The sequence below is a fragment of the Mobula birostris genome, chromosome 3 (genome assembly GCF_030028105.1).
Source record: "Mobula birostris isolate sMobBir1 chromosome 3, sMobBir1.hap1, whole genome shotgun sequence".
NCBI lineage: Eukaryota > Metazoa > Chordata > Chondrichthyes > Myliobatiformes > Myliobatidae > Mobula > Mobula birostris.
Window position 1 is genome coordinate 178,950,953 of NC_092372.1, and position 24,594 is coordinate 178,975,546.

The 24,594-nt window shown below is 38.3% G+C and overlaps 1 protein-coding gene across 3 annotated transcripts in view; it reads left to right on the top strand.

Moving 5' to 3' along the window:
• LOC140195455 (disintegrin and metalloproteinase domain-containing protein 22-like) overlaps positions 1–24,594 on the top strand; it is a 345,726-nt gene that overhangs the window by 297,753 nt on the left and 23,379 nt on the right. The window contains exons 25-29 of one of the 3 annotated variants that reach the window (XM_072253771.1): positions 3,954–4,044; positions 11,413–11,523; positions 13,028–13,128; positions 14,584–14,650; positions 24,478–24,531. In XM_072253771.1, coding sequence (XP_072109872.1) covers positions 3,954–4,044; positions 11,413–11,523; positions 13,028–13,128; positions 14,584–14,650; positions 24,478–24,511 — 404 coding nt within the window. In that variant the 3' untranslated portion in view covers positions 24,512–24,531. Of the gene's footprint in view, positions 1–3,953; positions 4,045–11,412; positions 11,524–13,027; positions 13,129–14,583; positions 14,651–24,477; positions 24,532–24,594 lie in introns of those variants that run through there. The other 2 variants (XM_072253768.1, XM_072253769.1) reach the window with 2 other exon arrangements.

A 24,594-nucleotide genomic window follows, 5' to 3' on the forward strand; every position in this document is an offset into this window, starting at 1 on the left:
AATGCAATGATTTTTTACATTTGTTCTTATCCTTTGTTTTTGAAATATACATATTCCTCTCAAATCATGTTGACTTTCTCTCATTTTAAACAACCTTTGGATATTTTGTGGTAGCTGTCCATTTTTTACTTTATACATAATTTGTATTATTTTAAAATCTATGAAATCTCTGAATTTTAAAGTGTTTGGTTGAATAAGTAGTGGACTGGTTGGCTCATAATAACTTGTCTTATTTACAATTCGTATGACTTTCTTTTGGAGTAGAAAAATTGAGTTTGTATTTGTTTTGTATGTATTTCCCCATACCTCTACACAGTAAGTCATGTGTGGGACTATAAGTGAACAGTATAATGTATACAAAGATCCCTGATTTCAGAAATCTTGTGCATTGTACAGTATCGCAATAGATTTTGACATTTTTGCTTTGACATAATTTATATGTGGTTTCCAGCTTAATTTATTATCTACTACCACTCCTAAAAATTTTCTTTCAGATACCTTATCAATTTCAACATCATTTATTCTAAGTTTACTATATGAGTTTGGCACACGGTTTCCAAATATTATGAATTTAGTTTTACTTAGATTCAGTGACAACTTATTAGTATCAAACCATTTCTTTATAATTTTCAGTTCTTTCTCCACTGTATCCAAAAGTTGATTCAGATGTTCCCCACGACAAAATATAGTTGTGTCATCAGCAAGTAATATACATTTTAATGTCTGAGAGACCATACATATATCGTTTATGTACAAAATGAACAGCAATGGACCAAGCACTGAACCTTGTGGAACCCCACAAATTACACTCAAAAGTTTTGAATTCGAGTTGTTTATATGTACATACTGATACCTGTCTTCCAAATAACTACTTAACCAGTCATGTGCCACCCCTCTAATACCATATCTTTCTAATTTTGGTAATAATAATTTATGGTCAATGGTGTCAAATGCTTTTTTTTAGATCAAGGAATATTCCCACTGTGTATTCATTTCTTTCTATAGCGTTTGATATTTCTTCTACAAAATCTATTAATGCTATTGTAGTGGTCCTGTTTTTTTCTGAAACCAATAGACTCGCAGCTGAAAGGTCATCTCACCTGAAAGGACTATTTGGGGATAGAATGGTAGTGAAGGAAGAGGTGTAGGGGCAGGTGTAGCACTTGCAAGGGTAAGTGCCAGGAAGAAATCAGTGGGGAGGGGCGAATGGACATGGGAGTTGCATACAAGCAATCCCTGCGAAAAGCAGAAATTGGGCGGGGGCGGGGGTAGGATGTGCCTGGTGGTGGGATCCTGTTGGAGATAGCGGAAGTTACGAAGAATTATGTGCTGGATGCAGAGGCTCATGGGTGAGGACCATAGGAACCCCAACCCTGGTGGTGTAGTGGGAGGATGAGGTGCAGATAGATGTGTGTGAAATGGAAGAGGGCAGCGTTGATGGTGGAGGAAGGGAAGCCCCTTTCTTTGAACAAGGGGGGCATCTCCTTAATTCTGGAATGAAAAGCCTCAACATAAAACATTTTGTTTAAGGCTGGACAGAACTTTTTGTTCATAGTAGTTAAATAGAATGGTTAAAGGAAGAAGATTTCTTACCCGAATCACTAATTAGATATGGAACTAAGAATTAAAAATTTTAAAAATGACTTTCTTTTTTGTGAATGGGCAACCAAATTGTAATGAAAGAAATTTGGAAAGATAGAGGAAAGTAATGAGACCAAGGCTTTGTTAAGAGACATACAGAAACTGTCATTGCAGGAAAGGCAAGAAAATAGTGGTTAATTCTTCTTTGTTAGATATAACAATTTAAGTAAAGTAACTAGTCTTTGCTGGTTAAGATAGATAAGAAATGTTATATTTACATAATAACTTTGCTAATTGGAAGAGCAGAAACTATCAGAAAGTAATTACATTTTGCCAGAGGAAGATGACTCATTAAAACAGCTAATTTAAAAAATTCATAGTTATAATTCAGGATGACAAAAAGGCAATTTAATAAAACAATCTCCTGCAATTTGCATGAGAATACTTTGCATACGGTGGCCACTTCTATTAGTAATAAAGCCTACAAATGCCCACATCTATTAAGTATTATAAATTATAATTAGTGCACATGCATTTATTGTAAAGTTCTGAAAACTTGGATTCTGTTAGCTCCTCATAACGAATTTTCTACAAAAGCTGAGGTACTTTGGACCACTTAATTGTGAAATGGGGACTTCATCAGCAAAAATATGACAGCAACTTCAGGTAAATGCAGATTCAGAATTAAAACCATGTCCAAAAGTTAATATCCTCAGAATGGTAGCTCAGTGGCTGATTAAATGGTGTGACAGTGCAATGTTTCTTTAACGATGTGATTTATTGAAAACTACCAAACACCCTCACTGACACTGAAAAGCAACTGTGCTATTTCATTTTCGTTAAAGTGAGGAAATGTTAAAGTGCAAAATTCTAAATTAAAAGAGCTCTTTTCCTTCTTATTTGTCCTCATTTTATTTCTGCACTTTATTTGAAGTTCATTTCACCAACTTTAACTTGCACCTTGCTCTGTTTATTTCCCAAACCTTCAGTTTAATTTTTGAAAGTTATTTCACCTGTCTGTTCAAGTCAACAATTCCTTGTTCCCTTCATGGCCCAGTTATTGACACATAATTTGTGTCAACTTTTATGCTATTATCATGATAATTGAATGGGCAGGATAATGGCAGATACCATTTTAAAAAATCAGCAGGATAAGGGAGAAAATAATAATAATTGTATCTTATTTCATCAGGCTTGGATTGCAATCAAGTTATTTTAACCTGCTCTGAAATTCTATAAAATCTGTGTTAAAATTCTGTGATAAATATGATATGAATATATAAATATAATAGTCAATGATGCTAAAGGCTGTTTTGGTATTTGATATGATAATAACTCTAACCTGTCGTTATGATTAATCTTTTGCTTTGTAAGTTTGGTTTAAGTTGATTATTTATTAATAATATAATTATTTTTGAAAATTTTATATCAACACTTTAAATTTTATTAACAATTCATTCCAAAGATGCTTCTTGCTTTTTAATTTTCTGGAGAGGTTGGGTAATTATACAAGCTGTCACAACTTGAAGATGTGCTTACTGTTACCGAATCATTTAATGGTTTTATTGTTTTTTTTTCTTTATTTTGAGTTGTTACATTTTGTTTGTCGTGGATTCTGAATTTTTAAAATAATTTTATGTTCATTGAACATGGCTTTCTTATTTCTTGTGAACCCTGAGGATCCAAACCATGCAAACTTCTTGTGTCCTTTTAAAATACATATCTGTAGGTATTATCAATTGCTAAGAAATTTATAATTGGAAGTGTTTCAAATCATCAGATATCCCATATGTACCTCTATGTCTATATTGCCCGCCTTAAACTAGATCAATGCTAAAAATGTTATACAATCATAAATAATGCTAATTCATTCACATAAATTGACATTTTGTTACAGGGGAAAAAAGCAAACTTCAAAAATTGAAATTTATGTGATCCTAAGTTATATCTTATATCATTAAAAGACAGAAGTTAATTGGTCAACATGTTGGACTTCTTAATTAATAAATAGTCACATTTTACTTTTTAATAAAGAAAATTAATTAGAAAACACACAAGAGTTTAAGAAGTGTGTACTCCACTGATAAACGGGAAACAAAAATAAATGAAACTAATTGAAGTGCATTAATCCGAGGAATTTCAAAGGGAGTTCTCATTGATCTATCACTGGAATTCTGGTGCATGATAATGAGAAATGGCATTTATATTTCAAAATATTTATTCTTAATGTATTAAGGGCTAGAGAAAATGATGGTGTAAAGATCATTGAGATGAAGTAAAGCTTTATAAGGCATATTAAAAAAAGATATAAGTGGTCATTTACTGTTTTCTCCAGGAGATTAATTTGTTGTGTCCCTCTCCCATTTTTTCAGGATCAGTTCGAACCAATATTATTATAGGTGCCATTGCAGGAACAATCCTGATGGCAGCCCTTGTCTTGGCAGTTGCAGCATGGTTTTACAAGTGAGTTTATAAATTTATCTTCTGTGATACTATGTGACTTCTTTGAACTCATTTCCAGAATAGCTTGAAACTTTGTTTGAAGCAAATGCTACAGTTTAATGTGCTAGAATCTGTTCTCTTATAATGTGCTGGTGTCACTCTGATTTACTATCGGGGTTGACCAAAATAAAGCGGAATTTGGATAGAGATTGAGAGCCAGTTTTATGGGTCTGTGGCGAACTCTTACACTCCTCTCACCCTGCCATCCTTATTACACACAAAATAGATGATGGGTGAAAATTCCTGTCAGCTGCTGAAGACTAGAAAATTACCTAATTTTCAGAAAAGGAACAGGAGCAGGACATACAGACTCGGGAGCTTTTTCTGTCCCTCATTGTGATCCTGGTAGATCAACAAGTGCATGTCAGCTGAGCTACGTGGTCAAATCTCACTCTCTTCTTAAACACAAAATACTCTGCAGATGCTGGGGTCAAAGCAACACTCACAACATGCTGGTGGAACTCAGCAGGCCGGGCAGTATCCGTGGAAACGATCAGTCAATGTTTAGGGCCGGAACCCTTCAACCTGACGAAGGGTTCCAGCCGGAAACGTTGACTGATCGTTTACAACATGCTGGAGGAACCCAGCAGGTTGGGCAGCAGCCGTGGAAACCATCAGTCAACATTTCCACGGATGCTGCCTGACCTGCTGAGTTCCTCCAGCGCGTTGTGAGTGTCCCACTCTCTTCTTCTTGTCTCGCATACCGCTTTAATATTTTCCCCCAGACAACTGATGTTCTGTTAGATAATTTAGGCTCTCAGCCTCAGCAAGGTCATGTCACTGAACATCACATGTTCTAATCATGCTGGCCAATTCTTTTGATTATTTTCAAATATCACCAACAAAATGTCCATTGTAAGTCATCAGTTGCCCTCAATCTCATTATAATTCCTCATAACATTCAGGATATTTTTAAACTCCAGGAAGAAAAAAAACCTCAAATATCCTTTGCTGGTGATAACTCTGGTAACATATTTGCCAATGCAAACACCTTTAAATCCTTACAATAACAATGTGTTCAAAACTGAGTACCATACCTACAATGCAAACTAAAATACTGCAGATGCTGGTAATCTGAAATAAAACACAAAGTGCTGTTATCATTTCAGCAGGTCAAGCAGCAGCCATGGAGAATGAAATGGGGCTGATATTTTAGGTTGGTCACATATTATCAGAATTCTGATCAATATTATCTCTTTCTCCACAAACGCTTCAACCTGCAGAGCATTCCCAAAATTTTCTGTGCCTTAACAGCAATCTGACCAAAGTCTGTTATAGATTCAACATTAATTGAACGGAGATACTTTTATATGGCATTTCGAATTCAGCAAAAGTCCCAAGATTCCTAGTTCGCACCCTCATATCACTGGGGATATTTTCTGACTTAATTGGATAAAATAGGTACAATTAGTCTGTTTTTCAGTGGAAATAAAATCAAAGGAAGTTGAATAGGACACCAATTTGCTATGACCTATTTTATTATGCAATACTAAACCTGCCTTCATGGTGTTTTTTTCCTTGTTATTTGTTTTTTGTGCATCTTTAGAAAAAATGTAATGAACATTTCCCGATTTGACCAAACACTAATAATAATCATAGTAATCTTTGGAGATGCAAGAGACTGCAGATGCTGGCATCTGGAGCAAGAAGCTCACTGCTGGAGGAACTCAGCAGCTCATGCAGAATCCTTGGAGGGAAATAGACAATAAACTTCCATTTCAGACTCTTCATCTGGGCTGACAGAAGAAATACAGAGTCCGCAGATGATGCCTGACCGACTGAGTTCTTCCAGCAGTTAGGTTTTTTTTTGCTCGATATTGATCTCTGGGTCATGCTGTATATCATACCTAGAGGAGCCATAATGTGCCAGTGATGAAGGGCTGAATGTTGAGTCAACAGCAGGGGTATTGATAGAATAGCGCTTCCTTCTGGGTGCCAACAAGTATTGCCATGGATGAGTCTATCTCGGTCAGGGCTCATTATTTATTACGCTCTTGATGTCTTATGTGGGTAGAGTAGTAACTAGACTAGCAGACACAGATCTGTCCCATTGTTCCTGGGACGTGAGTTTGAATCCTACTCCAGATTATGGGAAGTTAACTTCAGCAGCAATGAAGGATAGGCAATATATCCTGGTATTCACATGAGCAAGTAAATTAAAAATAACTTGTTTACAAGTGAGTTAATTGCTCACTGTTATAACACTTGCTCACAAAGCTGGTAGTCTTTCATATGACAGGAACAATTTAAAAGTTTGGTCAATTGTGGCCTCAGCACCCTCCTTTAGCCCTTGCCAGGATACTAATATTGGTGGACCCTGGAAACAAAAGTCTCCCTGGCATGTGTTGGTTCATTTTCAGACGATTTGGAACTAGATCTAAATTCCACCAGCTATTTTCTGCAAGTACACTAGTTGACCTCTGAAAACCACAGTTTTTCTCCAAAAGGAAAGATGTTTCCAATCTTGGGAGAGTTTCCCCTTTAACCTTTACTAAGCTCACTTCTGCTAGGACTCTCTCCTAACATACTCAGTAGTCTGCAGCCTTGGAGCCACTGACTCTCAGTTCCCAAATGGTGCTTGGGTCTCATTTTCCTGGCTAGTTTAAAACTACAATGAGACTCTGGTAAAGACTGAATCAAGAAGGTAATTGATGAATAAGTATTACTTCATAATACAATAAATTCCCTTTGCTAACCTTTTACAAATGATTGAGAGGCAGCAGCCAGCTCAGAACTACTTGTATTTAATGTCTGAGGACGTAAGGGAAGTTTTCTTTGTATACTGGTAGCTCAGTAGCATTTATTGAATTTCATGATCATTTTCATTACTTCTGCTATAGCTGGGTGGAAGGTATGGAGATCCTGAGATGCCCAGTCATCAAGATCCCCCTCTCAATCCCCATTCAACTGTATTTCTTTGTTTTCCTGTGAAGGTCTGAACGAAAATTAATCTCAGGGTAGTATATGGTGACATACAATCAGTGACCACTTTATTAGGTACAGGAAGCACTTGAGTTACTGTTTCCTTCTTGCCATTCTCCATTGATTGATCTCATTAGAACTGCCGCTCACTGAAGGTTTTTTTTGTTTTACAAATCATTCACTGTAAACTCTAGAGCCTATTGTGTGTGAAAATTCTGGGAGATCAGAAGTTTCTGAGATACTCAAACTACCCATTCAAGCATCAGAGTCATAATGTACCATGTCAGCAAAGTCACTTAGATCACATTTCTTCCCTATTCTGATGTTTGGTCTGAGCAATGATATGCTTTTATGTGTCGAGTTGTTGCCACATGATTGGCTGATTAGATATTTGCATTAATGAGCAGGTGCTCAGGTGTAACTAATAAAGTGGCCACTTACTATATACATACTTTGATAATAAATTTACTTTGAACTTTGATCCACATGTAAAAATCATTTATATACAAACAACAGAGGTCTCAGAACCAATCATTGTGTTAGGGACCTCCAGCCAGAATAATAGCCTTTCACCCCCTATTCTCTGTCTTCTATGAGCAAATTAGTTCTGAATCCAGACTCTCAATCCAACCTTCTATTCATTAAACTGAATAGAGGTTTATGCATTGTTGGCAACCAAGGGTTCACACAAATGCTAACTGTCTTCTGTATCTAGAAGGCAGGAGCTTGCAGGCTGCCACCAAGACTTCGAAACTCAGTGCAGCCACTGCATCATATCGTATCCTAATGTCACTAAACCACTCCTCGTGTGTCACTGCATCATATCGTATCCTAATGTCACTAAACCACTCCTCGTGTGTCACTGCATCATATCGTATCCTAACGTCACTAAACCACTCCTCATGTGTCAGTAACAGAAGTTATTTTTTTTAAACATCCACATAAAACTGCTTTTAACATACCATTGCTTTTTGAAATAATGAGAATAAACTTTAGAAACATAGAAAACATACAGCACAATACAGGCCCTTCGGCCCACAAAGCTGTGTCGAACATGTTCCTTCCTTAGAACTACCTAGGGTTACTCATAGCCCTCTATTTTTCTAAGCTCGATGTATCCATCCAGGAGTCTCTTAGAAGACCCTATCATTTCCGTCTCCGCCGCCACTGGCAGCCCATTCCACCCACTCACCTTTCATTCACTTTCAGACCGTAGGCTGGTTTAGTTCACTTTACAGTTGAGCCTACATTGATGACTGACTTCTGGTAAGATGGTGGCATGTTCGATCAGCCATCTATGGGGTCAACTCGGTTATTGTCCTTTTTATATGTATTTTTTATGATCACGAGACACTGCTGGACATTAGGAACTTAAAGTACTGCAGGTCTACCCCCACCAGTAAATTGCTCATTGACGGAAAAACTGAAAGAGCTAAACTTGGTCCAGATTGTGCTGCTGCCTGCATCAGAGAGGAGTCGATTGTGCAGAAGTGATGTGCAATTTAACAGCGAGTGATCATCTTAGTCACTTTTCTTGTGCCCGTAAGACCCTGCCTGACATTGTTATTGTGGAATGCTGTATCCAATTCACTGATTTATTGGCAGTCGGCTGGGGTGGACGGTAGGGGGAGCTGCATGGTCTTGATTGTAGCAAGGACTAGGCCTCAAGCTGCAGTGTCACCTGTCTACTGCCGCACAGGAGAGAGGTGTTGGGGTTGGTGCGCTCTACTGGAGGCAGTGTGGTGCGGCATCCAAGCTAAAGTCAGTGCTGCCCCCTAGTATTCACTCGGCAGAAGACAAGCTGTATTGTATTCGACTGCAGACTGCTGCAACATTCATGGACTCAGGGTCTTGGACTATATTTGGCTCCAGGCTGCTTTATTGGTATTGCTCCAGCATTGATGGCTTTATTTTCTGTGTGCTTCTGCACTGAAATGATTATTGTCAACTTCAGTACAATATTCCCTTGCAAGTCATCAGCAAGTAGTACAGCAGGTGTGGTCTTTTCAGCTGGTTCCTACAGAGACATCTAACAATATAAGCAATTCTCTTCCAGCTATAGTAGTGTTGTTCTGAGTAAACAGCTGTTGTAAGGATGGGAGGGATGTGGAAGAAATCTGAGGCAACCGGGGAAGAACAACACCATGTAGGATCATATAGACCCTCTTGGACCATGACCGGACACTATATAAGGAGGTTGTGAGGGAGGTTCTTATAAGTAAATGGCAAGTCTATGAATTTGTGTTCTTTGAAGAATCTGACAGTACAGGCAGGTTCCTGTACCCAGTCTTTCTGCTCCCATGGGCTAATGGAAAACTTGATAAAGTCTTCTGTCTTGGTGTATGGCGTTTAGGTGACCTCCTGAATACAGTTTGAAGTTTGGCCCTTTGAACAGAACAATCTCAGAGGTAAAGAGGTTTGTGAAACTCAGTTCAGTGAGTGAAAGGTGATGTTCTCTGACCAATCAGGTCAAACGTCCTGCTGCTAACACACTCCATTTCTGCTGACATCATTTAAGAGGTCTTACACCAGAAAATATGTGTGGGGGAGACATAAGAAAATAAAATACCCTGGGCCAGCTGGTGGTGCAACGACATCAGCGCCGGACCCGGGAGCAGAGGTTCCCGGATTCAAAACTAGTCAGGTCCGCTTCTGAGTACGCTTTCCATTCGTGCCGGATTGAGTGTCGAGATCGCAACTCAACCTCATAAAATAAAAAGGGAAAATGCTGCGAAAATGTCTGTGTGAGGAGTGGCACGCCACACAGACACTCTCTCGCTCCGCGCCTTGTAAAAGCCATGAAAAAGACATCATCACGGACACACGCACAGACACGCAGACGCGCACGCACGCACATGCGGACGCACAAGCACAGACTCGCATGCACGCAGGCACATGCAAAAAAAAAGAAAAGAAAATTCCAAGTGTGTGCTAATTTACCCCAAAGCATACATGAAATTGCTCTGCTCTAGATTAAAATGATTTTCAACAGGTTAACACCTCTGGTTTGAAGTTGACTGAATGAAAACAGATGTTTTATTCTTAACAAAATGCTTTAGGATTTGTATATGAAAATCTCAGAGAGATATCAGGCTGCAACATAGAATATTTATTCCAAAACTGATTAATAAGAAATAATTTAATTTGTTTGGGATGTGGACTTTGTGAGTATGTTGGCATTTATTCTCCATCACTACTTAGCTTCAGAATTATGACTCTGACCCCAGAATTATTGCTTCCTAGGCCATTTTTGAGTGTAGTTAAAGGTCAACTCAACTGAAGTACCTCATCATGTGTAGGCTAAAATATATCTCCCTGAAGGGCATTAATGAAGCAGATTGGGCTTTATGATAATTCAGTAGTTTTATATTTATGGTTCCTCATACCAGCAATTTATTCCAGATGTATTTAATTACTTGCACTTAACTTCTCCTGCTGTTGTCATGGGGACTCAAGTTGCCTGGATCAATAGTCCAGGCCTTTTTATTCTAATCCAGTAACTGAACCACAACCACTATGTAATATAATATATGAATTCCATGTGCTAATGCTTATTCATTAAGAAATGCAGTTATTAGCATTGTAGTTTATAAACAATTTCCTTGTCATGAACACAGCTTGACTTGGTGTTTTATTACTTCTCCCTCTGCTTCATTTTTTGAAAGAAGCTACCAAGAAAGAAGGTATGTGATTTCATTTCGGGACTCTATAAAGTATGTATTTCCTTTAAGAATTAACTCCATTTTACTGTAATCTTTAATTCTGACAGGTAATTCATGATTAATCAGTGGACATACCATCCCATTACATACTCAATTTACGCCATTGCCTTCTCCGCCTTCACCTTCATCTTCTTTCCGTACAGCAAATGGAAAAACAGACAGCATCGAATGCCAACCTCTTTTGGCACTGCTCCCTAAGGGAGTTATTCACCTGTGGGCCATGGGCAGCCTAGTTAGTTTTCCCTGTGCTTTAAAATTCAGGGCTCCATGCTGTGTGCATTCCACTTAACAGAACAGGCAAGCACCAACACAACTGCCTGGATGACAAACTGATACATCTGAATGCCAACTAAGGCTAGAATGGAAGGCTAGAATTGGAGCCTAACGTTCCTTGTGAATGATTGGGCTGACCAGCTTCAAGTTCAACATGAGGATAGATACCAATGGTTGCTTAATTTTTTATCCTTGTCACACTACTAATTAAGTTACAACTTTATCTTTACAGTCTTCATTTCCTACATGGTGTGCTTTGAACTATGTTGCTCGTGATACCATGCAGCATAACGTCAACTAAGTTTCAATTCTGAACACAATCATTTGATGATATGTTATGACGTATGGTAGTTCTAGATGTACTTGTTCTGGGTTTGATGGCTCTTCTTTCCTACCTTCTCACTGTTTGTAGGCAAATGCCACAAGGAGACTATGTCAAAAAGCCCGGGGAAGCTGACTCTTTCTATAGTGACATACCTCCTGGAGTCAGCTCAAACTATTCAGCATCTAGTTCTAAGAAAAGGTCTGCATTTCTCTTTCAACCTACTCTTTTACAAGCAACAGGAAGATTGAGTTAATTACATAGCAAATAAAGTAAAGCTCACATTATATAAAAGCTTGAGCTTCATACCATTTTAAACCCAATTTCCTCCTGTGTGTGTTTGGGGTGCTAATGCAAAAACTGGCTTTGTATCCAGTTCTGAATTTTAACTAACCCAGGCACCAAACAAAAACCTGCACATAGCTTAAGAGTAGGTGGAAAAGGAAGGGGTGAACACAAAACACGGCAAAATGATGGTTAAACAACGCTGAGACAAAACCCACTGATGGTCATAAAGGTTTTCGTTCATCAATACTCCTCAGTTTACACTGGGGCAGATTCGGGCAGTTCACTTACTCACTTCCCTCCTTTCCAAAGTTTGCTGCCTTCGTTCTGTGGACAGGAGATAATTCCAAAAGACTCTCATTCACACGGAATTTTACCTACAGTGTCTGTTTTCTGGCAATGCAGTGTAAAGGTTTCAGAGATGTAATGAAAAAGATCTCAAACTGCAATAGAACCAACTGGATATTAGAGAAAGAGAAGTAGATAACTTAGAATCTAGAAAAAATAGAGAAAGCATACATCCTGAAGAGGAAATACAAACAGAGGAACAGTAAGTACATGGCAGCGGCTGCCTCTGTTGTATCGTTTCTTTTAGAATTTTGCTTGTTTTAACTTCCAACATTCAGTATCCTGTCATTGTATTCACTGAAGACATAAAGTTCTTCAGATAATTTTATGTATTTGATTACCCTGGTCACCTCTTAGAGGCACCCGATTGGTTCTCTAGGTACCAGTCACTGGTTGATTCACCCTCCATGACTTAAGCTTATCTACCCAAGAAGGTATCTGGACTGATAGGATGGCCCGTTTCCTCCTATCTCGAAATCTGGATTTAGATCAGCTACTCTCCATTCCTGAGAAAAATATATGGAAAATTGGGAGGATGGCAGTGTTGAGAGCCTTCAAAGTACCGGTAATTTACCGAATGGTGGAAAACCTTGTAATGCCATGCACAGATACCCTAGGAGAGCTGCTATGCATCAGTTCCTCCCGGTACCGGCCATAATGCCATGAACAGAGACTAACATGGCCGTTTGTATGCAAAGCAAAATTAGCACTTACAAATAATAATACAGAGCACACAAGGGGAAATTGTGAATGTGCATAGTGCTGCACGAATTTGCACATATCCAAACGAGGCCACTTCCTTGCTTGTGAATAAGCTACAGTGTAATGAGCTGCATGCACCAAGGTAAGCACACAAGGGTCCTCACTCCAAAGGCTACTGCTTCAGCTAAACTATGCGAATTTCCTCATTTAAAGTTAATGGCTGTAATATACTGAAACAGAGCAACATCTCTGTTTTGGTATCCAAATAGAACAACTTTGAAATGCCAAAGAAGCAATGAACACATTATTCTGTCATTTTCTTGTAGGGTGACATTGGGAAATTATCTTATACGTATTTTTAATATTTCAGGTCAAATGGACTCTCGCATTCTTGGAGTGAACGGATTCCAGATGAAAAACATATTCCAGATGTCTGTGAAAATGGCAGACCACGCAGTAACTCCTGGCAGGGTTAGTTTATTGTATATATGTGGATAATTTAATATAATCCATTAAAGAACATGGTCACTGTTACAAAGTAAGATAATCCAGTACCTACAAGGGTAGTTTTCTGAAGGAGAAATTATTCATTGAATAATAATGAACAAGCAATACAATTTGGTAGTTTCCTTCTGAAATTTCCCCTGTTCATCTTCAAGCAAACAGAATAGTTTATATCAATGAGAGATTAAAACAATGTATTAAAATCTTATCTGATTAACAGGTGCACTTAGTTAGCACCACATGTAAGTGTCAAACTAGTTTATAATCACCAGTGCTCTGGGCATTGTATAAGAGCATTTAGAGCCGAGGGCACAATTATACTCTGGCTATAAGTATTAGTTTAGAGTCTTTTATGTTGAAAATGTTTAGCATTACTGCTACTGATCTGTGTTGTGCTGTGTATATATAAACTACACACACACACACACACACACACACACACACACGTATATAAGATGCATGTGCGTTACCATTTGCTTTTAGCTTACACTTGAGCATGGCAGGGAATTTAGACGAAATATGCTAGAAAAAGGATTGGTTGGAAAATTGATCTGCTTTGTCATGTTTTATTATTTATCTTACTGGATGTACCTTATTCAAATTTGTTTTATTGCTAATGTCGCTATTGGGGGAAAAATTTACCTTAGTTTATGCAAAATATTTCATGACTTCAGGACATTCGAAACCAGTTTACAACAAAAAATTATGTTGACCAAAATACAGGTGAAAAACCACCCCAACCGTCTTTTGAAATTGAGGCGTGGGGACTTCTGCTGTTCACCTGTGAAGGGGGCACCGCAAAAGTTTACACTTCATCTAAGCACCCCTGGTGGTGCAGCACACTCTCGGTACAACTCCAGGTGAATCAAGATTTCAGGCTCAAGTCTCAGGAGTGCACCTTGAAAAAACTGAGTTGTACCTCAGAGACAGGACTGCAACTACTGAGCCAAGGTTGACACACTACGCAAGGCTCTATGCCCATGATGGTTTTCTTGAGTACTAAGGATATAGAGAGTATGCAGTCATTGCAAGTCCTTTGGCACTTTCAAAAGCAGTAATGTAATTAAAATGTACAATGGAGGAATTAAGGAGTATTACTTTATCTACACATTTTTTGTTGAACTTGAATAGTGAGAATCAATATTCAGGACTGGAATGAATTTTGATACACAACAAAATCGTTTGTCAGTTAATGGTCTGTATTCTCTATTTAAACAGATGAGTCACAACCTTAAGGGAAAGGGCTGGCAAGTAGACAAATAGAGAAATTCATTATTTTCATGTTTAGATGTGTTTATGTTTTTCATCTGCGCTACCTGTTCTGTTTCATGAACTGTCATCAGTATGTATTTTTAGAGTTAGATAATGATACCATTCACTCTGTTACCAAATGTCTCTAATTTTTCCTGATTTTTTTTTAAGGAAATTTAGGAGGCAACCGAAAGAAGAATAAAGGAAGGAAATTTAGGCCACGTTCCAATTCTACAGAGTGAGTACAAAACATATTTAGTTATAAATTGTGGAAATGCTGTATAAAGGCTTGCAGATTAAGTAGCTTCAGCAAGTGAATTTAGATCATTGAACTCCTGTTTGCCTTTGCAATTTTTTTCCCCTTATTGAAGTATAACCTGAATGAGGAATTAATTAACAACTGCAGAGTTTTGTTATAAACATGATGTTAGTTTAAATCAATCTGACATCTTATTACACTTTATACTTGGAGGAAAAATATTTCATCTTGTCTGGAGTTAATGGATTAGTTTTTACTCATCTATCTGAATACAGTATTATCCTCAAGCAAACTGGAACTGTGGTTGCCAATAAAAGCTGCTTCTGCTTTCATTTCTCTCCACATGTCACAGATTCTTAAGTTTGTAAAACTTTTGCATTGAATCTTATTCTACCAAGGATTAATCTGTTCATAATTTGAACAATCAGAGTAATTGTAGTCTGATGGTTAAGAAATAAAAATTGCAAAAGCTGTAATCAAATAATGTTTGAAAGAAAACCTCCAAAATAGTTCAAAAACATGTTTTCTTTATTCTTTGGATCGTGACATACAAGGGGGGCAGTCACTCAATTGGCAGCCAACACAGCTATCCCATCACCCCCATTTCCTATCTCCATATTTTGGTTCAGCCCTGCAAGTCACTTTCTCTCACATCAACTCCTCTGATTCTTTTTCACTTCCTGCACTAAAGGGTAATTTGCAGGAGCCACAATTTTAGGTTGTCGGAGGAAACCAGAGAATGGGAAGGATATATGTAAACTATAGAGGGAGAACATGATACCCAGTCAGATGATGATAATGGAAGTTGTTAATGTTTGAATCCATTTACAAGTCATTGACAAATAAAGTAGTTAGTGCCTGCATACAGCAAAGCCTAAGTGACATGCATAATCGGCAAGTAACATTTGCACTACAATAGATTCTGATAATGACAACATAATGCTGGAGGAACTCAATGGGTCAGGCTGCATCTATGGCAAGGAATAAACATTCAACATTTCAGGCCAAGACCCACTCCAACTAAAGAGAATTTGATGACCACTTATCCTTGACATGTGATGGCTTTGCCATTACTGAATGCCTCACCGTCAACAACCCTAGTGGCTGCTGTTGTGCTGAGACTCAACTGGACCAGTCACATAGAGGTTGTGGCTACCAGCTGCTCAGTGACTGTGTATTCTGTGGTAAGTGACGCAACTCACCCAAACCTTCCTTCTATCTGTTTGGCAAAAGTATAATAGAATACTTTACCTACGCCTAAATGTGTAACTTCGATATAATTCAAGAAAATTAATGCCATATGAGATAAAATAGCCCATTTATTACCCTGAATATTAATTTCCTTCAATATAGTTATTTGTCTCAGTTACTTCAACACCATTTCCCAAACCTACGGCAAGAAAATTAGGGCAGCAGGTGCATGGCCACAGCCTGAAGGTTCCCCTCCAAATCTCCCACCATTCTGCAATAAAAAAATAAACTGCTGTTCCCTCATTGTTGTCTGGTCTAAATCTAGAACTACCCCCCAATGGCATTCTGAGAGTTGCTTCAACACTGTGTTTCATGAGGTCAACTCCTCAATCATCAATAAAGGTTGAGCAATAAATGTGGATTATGCGGCATCCTGAAAAATAAATAAATTGCACACTACACACAGAAAAGCCAATAGTTTTAACAATTTAATTATGTTAACAGTGAAGAGGTATATATTTTAATTGAAGTTATAACTTTTTACAGACTCGAGTGTTTCTTCAATTTTTGTTGATTATAGTGATAGAGGTATTCAAAGCCATGTAGCAGAAATAACTATATTAATTCTATATTCCCCTCAAATGTTTCTTTACTGGGCTAAATTTCATACCTGTGTTATAATATAAAGTTTAATACTTAGGGCTCTATTATTTCATTTTAGTGTAAATTGATAAGCGATATCATATCCACAGAATACATTTTCATCCATCACAACAACAGAGCAACAAGTTACTTGGGGGCTGGATGAATATTTTTTTTATCTCGGGTTTGGTCTGTGACATGTGGAAGTTATCTTCATTTGAAGACATATTCTCTATACATTTATCTCTAATTGCTTGGAAAACTATTGAATTGGTTTTATTTTGACTTCAATATTTCTATTAAATAAGTATTCCAAAGTTGAAACTAACAAAAGTTTTAAAAAACTTAATAGGAGAGAACATAATTTATTTCAAAACAATGTGATTTATTTTATGTCAGTGATCAATTGCTATAGCATATTTTATCTTGCACTGCTTATTTTTGATGTAAGTTTGTAATGATGTAGAATTGGGTGTTGTGTAGAGCATGGTGCTGAGCAGCAAGTCAAGCAATCTGTGATGTTGAAATTTCTAACCAAAATGTGAGTGCAATTGTTGTTATGTAGTAATTATATGATGGATTTAATTGAATTTGAATAGAAGAGGTTTCTGGTATAAAGTGCAATGTCCCAGAAATTCGATTGCATGGTGCCTCGCTTTTCAGAGCAACAAATGGCATTTTGGTTAGAGCACTTTGTCGTTGTCCAGGATGCCTGCCTGAATCTTGCCTTAGACAATTGGCCCAAAGACTGATTTTTACCATTTTGTGCAATTAGTTTGTCCAACTGCTGTAAGGATTGTCCATGTTTAAGCCCTATGCTTCAGGAGCATAGCAACCAAACGATAATTTTCTTAAGGAATCACTGAGACTGAGAAGTCAATTAAAAGAACACTCACTTCAGCAAAGTTAAACAACCATTTAATATCTGGCTTCACAGAAGAAGTCATGGAAAACCTTCTAGGTAGAGTGGAAACAGATCTAGATCAAATGAGAAACTGAAAGGAATTAGCATTAATTAAAAAGTAGTATTGGAGAAAATAATGAGCCCTAAATCTAAAGGACCAGTTGACCCTTCTGACAAGATTTTTATAGAGGTCACTATGTAGATAATGGATGCAAGAGTTGCATATTCCAAAATTCCATAATTTTGAGAATATTTCTCACAAATTGGATGGCAGTACTGTAAATATAATCCCACCAAAAAGAGAACTTTGCTGAGTGGAGATCAGTTCCACTGACATCATTTGTGAGGATGGTGTTAAAAATGGTGGTAATTGAGGATTTAGGGAATAATAATTGGATTTGTAAAAGGAAAATCATGTTTGGCAACTCCATTTCAAAGCTATATCCAATTGCAAAACAGATCAGAAAGAGCATGTGATCGGGATTTTCATAAAGTCTTTGATAAGGTGATGCGTAAGAGTTTATAAACAAATGGGATTGAGGATTATGCATTTGTGTGGATTGGGGATGGTTAATAAATAGATAAAGAGTAGGAACAAATAAATTATTTTAGATAGGGAGGCCAATTGAGTACTGTAATCATCAATTTTAGGGCTCCAGAAGTTCATAATAATCTAATCAATAAATCAATAATTTGATGAGATAATTTCTGAGGATTTAAAGCTGTGTAGCTGTTTTAATTTTGGAGAATGCAGAGAGGCATCATGGAATGTGGATATAATATAAGGAATGCAGATTTACAGTTTTTAAATGGTGAGAGACTGAAAGGTGTGCCTAAGAGTTAGCGTACAAGTGCAGCATGCAGTCAGCAAGGCAATATGCATGTTGACCTTTCTTGCAAGGGTTTTGAGGACCAGAATAGAGACATCTCTTTTGAATTCCCGGGAAGTCTGCATGTGGAGTACTGCCTGATCTCCCCCCCTAGGAAAGAATATACTTGTATAAACAGATGTACTATGAAGATTCAGCAGGTTGTCTCCTGGTGTATTGGCTTTGCCCAGTGAGGAGAGGCTAAGCAGACTAGGCTTATGGTCTCTATCATTTAGAAAAGTAAGAGGTGATCTCGTTAAAGCATACAACATGGTTTGAATAGAGAAAAATACTCTTCACCCAGAGTGTGGTGAGTTTTGTATCCAAGAGGGTGTGGAGATGTATTATTTGACTATATTCAAGACAGAGACTTTTGGGGATATTAAAGGAAATGAGGAATAGGGCTCCATGACTCTTCAGGGATGAGCCAAGAGTCATGGAGTCAATCAACACAGCAATAGGCTCTTTGCCCCACCATGTCTTTACTGACCATGAAGTACCCACCTATACTAATCCTATTTGCTAGTAGTTAATTAGTAGCCTACTGCAGCTTGGTGATTCAGCTGCTTCTAAATGTTGTGAGAATCCTCTTGCCGCCATGAGCAACAAATGTTTCTTCCGGATCACTTCCCATTTCAGTCACAATCCAATTTCTGGGCCATTTTTTATACAAGACACATATGTGATATAAATAAGTCATTACTGTTCTTAAAACTGGTAACTTTTGTTATTTCGATAAAATTTAATGGTCTTTTTTCTTAACTTTTTGGCCTTATGAGCATTTCCTAGTATTATATCATTTCCCAGCTAGATAATATGGAATTCTATGCAATAGTTACATTTGTTTTATAACAAAGAGTATTTCTCAATACGTGCTTAAATTCCATGATTAAACGGGAGCGGCCAATAATTTGGTAAACTACTAATCCATTAACCACATCCAACACCACAGCGCTATACATCTATATTCAGAAAGTGCTACTTATATTGACTGGCTGTTGATGGATGAAAGACTAAATGACAGTAGAATAGTTTTATCTGAAGACTGGCAAACATTGCTCATTCAGATGTGTTGTCTATCTGGATAACTAAAGGATCTGATTATAGCTTGGTTATTAATTTGAACTCTTTTAGCTGACAAGCAGCCTGCATTGGAAATGATATGATATGAATAATGTTACAACTGTTTGGGCCGTTGGTTAACTATACAGAACCTAATTCCTTGTTCTAAAGCAGGGGTTCCCAACCTGGAGTCTATGGACCGCCTTACCTAATGGTATTGGTCCATGGAATAAAATCGGTTGGGAACCACTCTTCTGGAGTATCTTATAATGTGGAGAAGAACGCAACTAATTTTTGCATGGTTTCCTAAAAAAATACTTTGCTTAAATTGATTAAGAGCAATGTTTGCAGTGATAGTGGAGTTTACTGTAATCTGTTTTTATTTGTCCAGTTAATTATGCAAGACAACCTACCTATAATAAACTACATGCAAGGTCTTTTGCATAAATGTTTTGCAATCTCGTGTTTAATATGGAAAGCTCGAATATTAACCTTTTTTTTGGTAAGGACAGAATTTTGTAGTTGGCCACAAAGCAGGCCCCATGATTTTTCTTGAGGCAACTGAGCTGTTGTGAAAACTGCACGAGCCTTGATATATCTTGGATTTTGTCATTTGAATACTTTGCAGTTGCTGAGAAGATCCATGGTGATGTATGTGGCACGTTCACTTGCATTTTGGTGAAGAAAGCTCTTTGCTAAGCTTTGCTATGACCTCAGATCTCTTTTCTTCTTCTTCTTCTTCTTCTTCTTCTTCTTCCACTTTCTTTGAACCCACCAATGCTTTCTGCAGGTATTTAAACCCATGGTACAAAAGAGAATATAATGTAGCTAAGTGGGTAGAAGATGTGAATAAAAACACTGAAGGACCGTACTTTAGGTATTTCTAAAATCATTGTGTTTATCTATTTGTCTATTTATTTATTGCCAGAGCTGTTGCAGCACATTATGACTGGACCTGCTGCCTTGTATTAAAATACAAGCTACTGCAGCTGGAAGTTGCCCCTGTTCATTTGCTACCTTTGACTGTCCAAGCTTCATGTGCAATTTCAGCTCCTGTTTGCATCTAGTGCTAAGATCCCCTTTATAGAAGTACTATAGTGCATGCTTCCTCTGGTGCCACCATTATTAGCTTGTTCTTCCATTTTCCACTAAAAGTAAGCTCTGTGGGCTAACACACAATTGCCACTGCCTATTTCAGTCCAATCATGCAGCACCTTGGTGTACCCATTGATCTACCCACTGCTCTGATAATGTCATTTTCATTGTACACAATATCCTGTTAAGACATTTACATCTACAATAAAATTCTGCTGTTGTGCTGCAATAATGTGCATAATGGGCCATCAGGCAATGCAACAGGAACGTGGTGACGGGTGAGTGCAAAACTCTGTTTACCAAATGCTAGTGGGTTTGCATATTTTCACTGCAGGTTTTTAAACATTTTGCCTTCGAACGGTGACAGTGAAATTATGCAAACTTCAGCTACCCGCTGAGCTTGTTTTGAATCACTCTACTCTTCGGCTGACTTCTTGTAAATGCATTTAGTTTGTTATTCATAACAATTATTTTAATTAAGAACTTGTATTTCTCCATGTTTGAGTCACAAAATGGTTTTGTTCCATTTTTAGTTACATTGCTAGCCTGTAAGATTGTTGGATTATGTCTCAGAGAAAAGCTTCCTTTGATTGTCATCTTTAATGTCTCTGTGTTATGCTATACACAGCACGACCAAAATAGGAGCACATTGTTGGAGAAAAAGTTGATTGCAAACTTCACTTGTGGATTTCTTAGCTTGTACTGAGAAAGGATATGAAAAATGTTACAGTAACAGTGGGGAAAAGGACAGGGCATGATCCTCATTCACAATTTTAAGCATTTATCCTATATTCGTTGTTGAGCCTGATTACTAAATTCATTATCTATTAATAATTTGCAAGTTGCTACAGAAACCACAAGATTCAACAGTCGAGAACAATTTGTACATTATTTTAAGCTATTTCATGTTGAGAGAGAATTAAAAAAGTAGTAAATTATTTAATAGTAGAATTAATCATAGAGGTTCTATACTGAAAAAAAAGCATTTGGCCAAAAATGTCCTCATTAACTCCTTGGAGAGCAATCTATTCAGTCTCATTCCTACATTTTTTCTTCCATAGCACTGCAGAGTACTTTGTGTCTCGAATATAATTTTGAAATGGAAATGTGAAACTGAAAAGCTGAAATCTGCAGGAGGGAGAAAAAAACAAGTGCTAGAGGAACTCTGGGTCAGGAAGCATCTGTAGAGAGGCGATGGATGGGTGATGCTTCAGATCGAAACCATTCAACTGGACCCATGATTTCAACTGCCCATTTTCCTGCCCAGATGTTGCCTGACCTATTGGGATCCTCCAGGAGCCCAAACTTTGCACATTTTGCTTTGTTACCACAGGCATTGTTTTCTAGTTCTGAATCACCCTCTGCATTGAACAAGTCAGGATGCTGTTTACTGACATCACCTTGGCATTTAATACAACCACACCTCAGAAGCTGGTAGACAAACTGTCCTCGTTGGGTCTCAACAGCTGTCTCTGTAACTGGATCCTGGACTTCTACACGGTCAATCCGTGTTGGCAGAAGCACCTCTAGCTCCATCACACTGGGCACCGGCGCCCCCTGCGCTGCATGCCTAGCCTGCTGCTGTTCACACTGCTGACGCATGACTGCCCTGTTAGATCCCATTCAAACCCGATCATCAAGTTCACTGATGATGCAACAGAGGGTGGCCTCATTAACAATGACTACATGGCATACAGAGAGGAGGTAGAGCGGCTGGCAAAATGGGGTGAGCGCAACAACTTGAGTCTCAACTTGGACAAGACCAAAGAGATGAGTTGGACTTCAGGAAGGGTGCAGGCTGACCGCACCTCTCTGCGCATACGTGGCTCCTCCGTGAAGAGAGTTAGGTGCATCAAGTTTCTGGGAGTGCACATAACGGACAATCTTACCTAGTTCCTCAACACCATTTCTTTGATAAAAAAGCAGAGTGGCAACTTCACCTCCTGAGGAGATTGAAGTGAGTGAGGCTCTTTCCCCTCTTTTCCCCACCCCACCCCCAATTCTAACCAATTTTTACAGGAGCACCATCGAGAGTTTCCTAACCACCTGCATCACCATCTGGTATGAGAATTGCAAGGCATCTGATGCAAGCCCCTACAAAGGATTCGGAGTACTGCAGAGAGAATCCTCGGGGTCTCTCCCATCCATCAGAGATATTTATCAGGAGCATTGCATATGCAGGGTCCTTAGTATCGTCAATAATCCCTCCCATCTGTCCAAGAACCTCTTTGACTCCCCTACCATCAGGCAGAAGGTACTGTAGCATTAGGTCAAGAACTGTTAGGATGGAAACAGCTTCTTCTCCAGCCCGTAAGACTACTCAATTCCCTGCCACCGCCCAGGTGTCATCACGCATGAAGCGCCAGTAGCATTATACTGTTTACCTTATAACTTGTGTTGCAAGTGTATCTTATTTGAATTGAATTGAATGATCTTCATTGTCATTATAGATAGGTGCAATGAAATTCTGTTTGGCTTCCTCTCAGGCAATTAAATAAAGCGGTAGACGAAAAGAAGACAGTAATAGAAAAACAGTATTAAATAGATGAGTAGCAGAAAATAAGTTGCAGCAGCACTAGAATATCACAGTAATGCACAAAGTGCCATTAGTGGAAGTATTGTGTGTGCATGTGTGTGCTCACAGTTTCTGTCATTGTTCTGTGGGAGTGGTGTGATTTGCAAGTGGTAATATTAGTTTATGTATTACGTGTGTGAGTTATATGTATTGTGTTGTTGTGCATCTTGATCCGGGGAACGTTGTTTCGTTTGGTGGTATACGTATGTGGAGTTGAATGGCAATAAACTTGATCTTGTACATGTTTGAGTATCTTTACCTTGGTAACGTAGTGGTTAGCATGATGCTATTACAGCACAAGGTGTGGGAGTTCGATGTTCAATCCTGGCGTCCTCTGCAAGGGGTTGTACATCTCCTTCCCCATGGAATGTGTGGATTTCCTCTGGTACTCTGGTTTGTACACCCCCTTCCCCCTGAAATGCGTGGATTTCCTCTGGGTGCACTGGTTTCCTCCTACAGTCCAAAGGTGTACCTGTTAGTAGGTTAATCAGTCATTGTAAATGCCCCATGATTAGGCTAGAGTAAAATCAAGGGTTTCTGGGCGACACTGCTTGAAGGACCAGAAGACCTACTCCATGCTTTATCGCAAAATAAATAAATGTTTTATCTCATACCCTCACCATCACCCCCACCCCTGGACTTTGCCTTTTGACTTCAAGTCTTCATCTCTGATCCTCAAAGCGGCTAGTAATGAATTTGTTTTCAAATAGCTCAGTACATATTGGGTTTAATTTGTCAAGTCCAAATAACCCAGTCCTAAATTACGGACATTACACTGATGATCCACACAATCAAACTCATGCGGGTTTACTTAAAGAGAACTATAGAAGAAGCAATAATACAGTTCAAATTTTGATCTGATGTTGTGGCTCATTGCTTGCTGCAGCACATGGTCACTGACATTACTTAATCCAGCACAACAGGATTTTAGATCCATTCAAACGTTTCACTTTGCAGGCAAATGCTGCCTAATGAAATGAGTCATTAGACGAGAATCTGTTGCTAGGGTACCATCAGATGAGAGAGAGGGCACTCTTGAGTAAACAATAGGTAAATTTGCCATTGTAATGTATTGCTTCAGTGGTGTGCTGGAAGGTTCCAGTGATAATACAGCAACATTAATTTTTACAGCAGAAAAATGTCACATCCAGACCTCTTCAATTTTATAAACCACTTTATATAAAGTGGCCTTCAGATGTTTAAATCGGCAGGCATATTCATACATACCATCTAAATTATATGTAAAATTATAAGGAGAGAGGCATAAAGACCACAGATAGAATCTGGAGCAAAAAGATCTGCTGAAGAAGCTGAACAGGTCGAGCAGCATCTGTGGCTGGAAGAAAATGTCAATATTTCAGGGTCAAGATCCTGGTTAGGATGGTGGCAGTCAGACCTCTCGTTAATCTCATCAGGTGTTGATGCAGGGTCTTGATCTGAAATATTGACTGTTCCTTTCGCCCCACAGATACTGCTCAGTCGGCTGTGTTCATCCAGCATGATATTATAAAGTGGGCCAGTGGCAAAAAGAAATAAATAATCAGGCCATCCTGATGCAGGGTTTCCAGAAGGTTGAGATGAAGAA